The sequence below is a fragment of the Haplochromis burtoni genome, unplaced genomic scaffold (genome assembly GCF_018398535.1).
Source record: "Haplochromis burtoni strain Fernald_Lab_line unplaced genomic scaffold, NCSU_Asbu1 Contig_636, whole genome shotgun sequence".
Lineage (NCBI taxonomy): Eukaryota > Metazoa > Chordata > Actinopteri > Cichliformes > Cichlidae > Haplochromis > Haplochromis burtoni.
Genome location: NW_024582997.1, coordinates 140,810 through 147,276, shown reverse-complemented (window position 1 = coordinate 147,276; position 6,467 = coordinate 140,810). Strand labels below are relative to the sequence as shown.

The window sequence follows — 6,467 nt, the reverse complement described above, 5'->3', positions numbered from 1 at the left end:
CACTTACACTGATAAGCACTCACTCATCCCCCCTCCCTTTCCAACGCCTTCGATGCTTACCTGCCCCATGATGTAGACGTCGGGTCAGCTGGCGGCGCAGTCGAAAGATTGCAGCAGTTCCCAGATCAGATGTACACACTGTGTTTATTGTGTTATGATATCCCCTACCCAACCCTGTGGCTTGTCATGTCTTTCACTATGTGGTGATGTGTTCATTCTTATGCTCTTTTTTTTGTGCAGAGGAGTTTTTTTGTTTCCTGTTCTCGTGCTGTCCTGACATGGAAGCACAGCATGAGTGGGGGTCTCTTTTTTTCCTCTTGTACCATCCCTTTGTTGTGTACATTTCAGTGTTTTTCCTTCTGTAATGCTGCCAATCTCCGACTTGTAACCCCATGTGATGTCTGTGTTATGTGTGTAATGTCGGGGGGGTCCCATTTTCGCTGCAGGGCAACCTGCTTGCGACAAATAAAGCTTGATGATACTGATACTGATACTTCAGCTCTTGGGGGAGGCAGACGCCTCTCTCTCCCTTGTCTTTCCTGCTTAGCTCCTATGTCCTTGTCTAGTCTCGTCTAACTCTAACCCTCAGAGATCCTTTCAGTCTCGTTCTTGTTCTCTAAAAAGTTAAGAAGAATTATAACTGTTGATTTGATCAACTGGTCCCTGAGTGCAGTTGACACTCTCTTCTCTACGAGGAGCCTGGGTTCGAGAGAGCCCCAGTGGAGGGACATTCCCTGCTGGATACACGATGGATGGGTAGCAGAAGTAGCGCGTCGTGTGGCTGGCGGGTCTGTCTATCGAGGACATTGAAGACATCTACCTATTCAGAACCATGACAACGGGGTTCTTGCTGATCTGAGCTGGTTTGGCCCTAGCTTATCAGCGGCAGCTGGACGCTTGAAGACAAATGCCGACGAGAACAACAACAAATTCTCCCCTGATAGCGACAACGAGACTCCCTAACTCTCTCACCAGTTCCCTCCAGGCCACCTGCGTAGGCTGCAGACTGTTGATCTTCGCTTAATTAGGTGAAAGGACACTTCCTCAGGCTGAACGCAAGCCACACATCCTCACACGCACGCACACGGACAAAAAGGCCATGTCTACACTAATACGTTTTGATCTTTTTCTGTCTGTTTTGGCCTCCCGTCCACACTGAGACGGCGTTTTCGGTCAAGGAAAACAGCTTTTTGAAAATGCTCTCCAAAGCAGATACGTTTGAAAAACGCAGCTTTTGCGTTGTGGTGTGGACTGTGAAAATGGAGGCTTTGTAAAACCATGACGCATTTTAGTCATGTGATGCAGTCATGTGACCAATTCAACTAAGGTGGTGGACAGCATTTTGTTTGCTGTCAGTTTTGACAGACCTATTAAAGGTTAATATCAGTCTGTACATGCTCCAGATAGCTTTTCTTCCAATTCTTTAATTCTCACTCGTTTTTGCAACTTTGCACTCTCATATTACTCGCTGCAACAACTCCACCTCATTGTCAGTCCATTTAAAAAATTTGGTGCTTTTCCTTCACATTTTGCCGCGACGTTTCAAAGAGCGCAAAGTAAAAAAACAGCAGACAGAAATGAGGGAGGTTGAATTGTGTTACTTTACGTGCATGTACAGTACTGGAACGTAAGCGTTTTTGGCTGTTTCAATGTGGACGAACAACTCTTTGAAAATGATAGTGTGGACACGGAGCAGTTTTAGACAAAGGTAGTCAAACTTAGGGGATCGAACTACCAGAAGGCAACATTGCAGACATCGAGGACAGCTACAAGTACCTGGGGATCCCACAGGCAAATGGGAACCATGAAGAGGCCGCTAGGAAAGCTGCAACCACCAAGTACCTGCAGAGGGTCAGGCAAGTCCTGAGGACTATCAACACCTACCAACAGGTACCCTGCTGGGATAATAAGCTGGCCAAAGGAGGAGATAGAAGCCACTGACATCAAGGCAAGAAAGCTCCTGACCATGCACGGAGGGTTTCACCCCAAGTCCAGCACCCTGAGGCTGTACGCTAAGCGGAAGGAAGGAGGTTGGGGACCGTTGAATGTCAGCACCTCAAATGGTAAATGGTGTGTATTTATATAGCGCTTTACTAGTCCCTAAGGACCCCAAAGCGCTTTACATATCCAGTCATTCACCCATTCACACACACATTCACACACTGGTGATGGCAGCTACATCGTAGCCACAGCCACCCTGGGGCGCACTGACTGAGGCGAGGCTGCCGGACACTGGCGCCACCGGGCCCTCTGACCACCACCAGTAGGCAACGGGTGAAGTGTCTTGCCCAAGGACACAACGACAGACTGTCCGAGCCGGGGCTCGAACCGGCAACCTTCCGATTACAAGGCGAACTCCCAACTCTTGAGCCACGATCGTGCTGGGTCTGGTGTCAGTTACCTCAGGCAGCAGAAACGTGAGAACGAAGAGGAGCAAGAGGAGGCACCATCATGGAAGGACGGGCCCCTGCACGGTATGTACCACCAGCAGGTAGAGTAAGTGACTGATATCCAGAAATCCTACCAGTGGCTGGACAAAGCTGGACTGAAAGACAGCACAGAGGCACTAATCATGGCAGCAGAAGAACAAGCTCTGAGATCCACAGAGGCTGGAGTCTATCACACCAGGTGCAGGTTGTGTAAAGATGCCCCTGAGACAATCCAGCCATATCCTTCATATTCATGTTATTTTAAATGGCTGAATTTGTGTTAGTACAAGTTGCTTACTGAGGATTTTTTGTGTGTTCCTGGTTGTGGTTTTATCTGCTCAGTGACTGTCGATAAAAACTGTGCTGCGTCTGGTACAGTACATTTTGTCATTTGGGATTTTAATGTTTGACCTTTGACTCATTGTATTGACTTTGAGTACTCCAGGAGAGTAGAAAAGTGCTATATAAGAATCAGTCCATTTACCATTTTACCATTTACTTGTCAGTTACATTTGCATCAGTATAATTTGCTTACTGATGATGTGTTTTTATGTTCCTCTTTGTGATTGGACCTCAACAAAGTTAAAGTAGAAAATGAAATCAAGGTGTAACAGTTTAACTAGAATTTTTAAACTCTGATTTCAGGTTCTACTTGGAGCTCGAGCCTTTGTCCAGAGCAGCAGAACCCGAGGCTGCTGTGCGTTCAGGAGTCAGGTGACCTCAGGCTCCACCCCCTCTCGCACTGATTTTCATCACAGATGTTTTTTATCAAAGTGAAATCTGGAAACCACATCTGTATTTTTCTGACACGTGTGAGCTGCTCCAGATGTTGTCAGTCATATCACGTCTCTCTTCTCCAGATGTTGTGCCAGCTGCTTTACTCCTGCCTGTGTCTGCTCTCTGCTGCCTCCTGCTCCCTGGTCAGTGCCACTGGTCTGTCTCAGGGTCCCCTCTGCCTCTACAACGACTCCTCTGGTCCCACCTGGGGGGTCCCGCTGCAGCCCCTCCCAGGCCGGTGAGACACACTCACACAGATGTTCTGAACTGGTTTTAGTGGTTTCCTGTCTCTCTGTCCTCAGACACTCGGAGTAATGTCAAAGATGTTTTCTTTGTAGCCTCGGACAGATGTTTCCTTGTACTCTTGGGCAGATATTTTCCTGTCTCCTTAGACACTCGGGATACCTGTTCAACAGGACTCTGTGGTCTGGGGTCTGCTTGGAGCCCAGCTCGGTGGTCCAGTGGAACTTGGTCCTGTTCAGTGTGATGGGGACTGTGAGCGGACTGCAGACGGTCCTCTGTGGGGCCAACATCCTGAACTCCATACTTGGCCTGATTCTGGGCCGGGGCCTCTCCCACAGTAAGGTCTGTGGGAGAACACACCTTTGGACCATCTATTTATAACGTCTGCTCCAGATTTAGCAGTTTATTCATGTCGCACGTGTGTGTGTGTGTTTCTATGTTTCAGATCAGTCCAGTTTCAGTTTGACGTGAGTTCGATCCTGGGAGCTCCAACTGTGATACACAGAATTAAAATTAAAAGTCTTTCACTGATGCACTTTAGATAATCAATAGCATGAAGATCAATAACTTGAAATACCTCGACCTTACGCAGGATTGCAGTACATGTACCTTTTAATAATTATTTATTTATTTTCCTGAATAAAACTATTCAAACATCCAGTTAAGCTAAATAATCAATAATAAAATAATATCCTCGTGCTTAATAAGAGCTTCAACAAATTCAAATGTTTGGTTAAAAAAAAACAACTAAATCATTGATTTTTGTTTTCAAAGTTAAACTCTGATTTTTATTGATTATGTTGTTTACTGATCATTTTATTAAACTTTTTATTTTTTAAATTTATTTATTTTGATTAGCATTCAGATATCTCAGTGTATACAGAATAAAGATCTACCACAAAGAAAGCACGAGACAAGGCTAATCAACAGTTATTGGCTGAAGCATACGCTTATGCTGTTTGTGTTTTTGTGATAATCCATAAAAACAAATAAAACTAAAAGTGTTAAAGATGTTGTGGTTTTAGTTGCAGAGTTAATATCTGCAGATGTCACAGTTCTGATTACACTGATCATTCAGATAATAACAACACAGCGCAAACAACAACGCTCTGTATTTATTCATGTGTTTGTGGAGTTTGCAGTGTGATGTTTCGAGGTTTTGCTCCATGTGGATGATGGTCCAGTGTGGCGTCTTTGAACCCTGAGCCATCCTGTTCTGTCTCAGTCTGTTTTATCTGCAAGCTTGCAGCACATAAAGCTGAGTTTTCCTCCTGTATTTGGGTGCATTATGACTCCAACTCCAACCTGTCTGGGGGTTTTGCAGGACTGTGTTGCTGACATAAAGTTGTGGTTGGTGCTCAGCTTTTTAAACTTGAATGCACCAACAAACACTATTACACTATTCAGACTCTCGCTCCTCTTTTAAGGACGACCTTGGCCCTGAATGTCAAGGTGACCTCAGATGAAGCAGGGCTCAGACGCACAGCTCCAAGTGAACTCCACTGCATTAATGTGTGAGTGAGCCAGAGGTCACACCCTGACTACGCACGTAGACAAGTACCATACACACACACGTGCGATGGATCATGGCTCAGGTTTCTTTTTTAATCATGTGACAAACAGGAAGTAGAGCCGTGAGGATGAAAGTGGAGTCAGACTCGGGTTCAGCAGCTAAATGCAGCGGCTGTTTCAGAGCCACGTCTGCAGTGTGAAATGCAGACACGAGTGAGGCCCACACTCCCTGTGACGGCAGGCTCTGCTGAGGCAGGTGGGCTGGTTAATGGGTTGTGAGGGTGGAGTTAAAATGGGGTTGTCTTCCTGATCTGACTGTAGGTGGTGTGTTTGAGGTCAGGGTCAGTCCAGTTACGCTTGCCGTCTCAGTGTAGCGCCTTGTGTGTGTGTCCACGTGTCTTGTTTCCCCGCTTTGTTCCCATGTTCTCCTTGTGTTCAGCGTCATGTCTCCCAGCCCATTGTGTCCTCTGTACGTGTTCCGTAGTTTGATCCGTGTCTCGTCTCCCATTGTCACTTCCCTGTTCACTTGTTTAGTCCGAGTGTCTTACTCTGCCTATTTCCTGTTTTATTTTGACAGTCCCGTGTTCCATGTTCGGTGTGTTTAATTTTGCTTCCCCTGTGGAGTCATGTTCATCTGTCAGCTGGTTCCATCGGTACCTTTCTGTGTATTTACGCCCTCTGTCTCCCTCTGCTGGTCGTCTGATCATCTGCTAAGCTCCTCGTGTCTCATATCTATTTCCTAGTGTTCCTGGTTTTCATGTATTTATTTTCCCAGTTTAGGTTTTTGCGATTAGTTTCTCTTTTTCGTGTGTGGTTCATGTTTTCGGCCATAATAAAAGACACGTTTTCTGTTCAGATCAACACTGTTTCCACGTTTCGTGTGTCTGTCTTTGGGTCCACTACTGTCCACTCCACAGACCATGACATGACAACATGAGCTGAAGCTCAGGAGGGCTCAGAGGGCTGATTGATCAATCATCACACAAGTATTTTTTATTATTTATTTATTTTCTTATTTTGTCTGCTGCCCGTCATGGCCCCCTTGTCAAACCCTGTTGTCATACCCCTTGACACCTTCCCCCATATCTCTGCTCAAAGTGCCAAAACCTCAGCCGGTGAGTGTTTGATTTCTATTTATTCATGTGGTGTTTCTGCTCCCTCCGCCCCCTTGCTCTTGAATAACTTTCAAAATATACTGTATATCTAAAACACAAAGCAGGCTGCCTGTGTACGGGAGCTGTCAGGAGGCTGTCATGTTAGTCTGCTCTGCCTGGCATACACACGGTCTTATGAATTCATGAGCTTGAAGTAGAAAAATATCTGTAAAACTGTGCGTGTAGCTGTCTGTGTGTACACGTTTACCTTTGATTATACATTTGCATGTATCAATTTTTAGTTGATATATATATACATGCAGCCAGCATGGATTCATGTGCATGATGTGACTTTAACCACATAAAAAGACCCCAATTCACCAGCCAGAGAAGATTCTTAAGTTTCTCAGCT

The 6,467-nt window shown here is 45.6% G+C and overlaps 1 protein-coding gene across 4 annotated transcripts in view; it reads left to right on the top strand.

The window, feature by feature from the left end:
• The window catches only part of LOC102302335 (transmembrane 4 L6 family member 5), a 22,593-nt gene extending 16,771 nt beyond the window's left edge, over nt 1-5,822 (top strand). For all 4 annotated transcript variants that reach the window (XM_005949040.3, XM_005949042.3, XM_005949041.3 and 1 more), the window contains 4 exons: nt 3,075-3,143; nt 3,290-3,444; nt 3,599-3,791; nt 3,895-5,822. In XM_005949040.3, the coding sequence (XP_005949102.1) occupies nt 3,075-3,143; nt 3,290-3,444; nt 3,599-3,791; nt 3,895-3,915 (438 nt within the window). In that variant the 3' untranslated portion in view covers nt 3,916-5,822. The remainder of the gene's footprint in view (nt 1-3,074; nt 3,144-3,289; nt 3,445-3,598; nt 3,792-3,894) is intronic.
• The last annotated feature ends 645 nt before the right edge of the window (nt 5,823-6,467 follow it).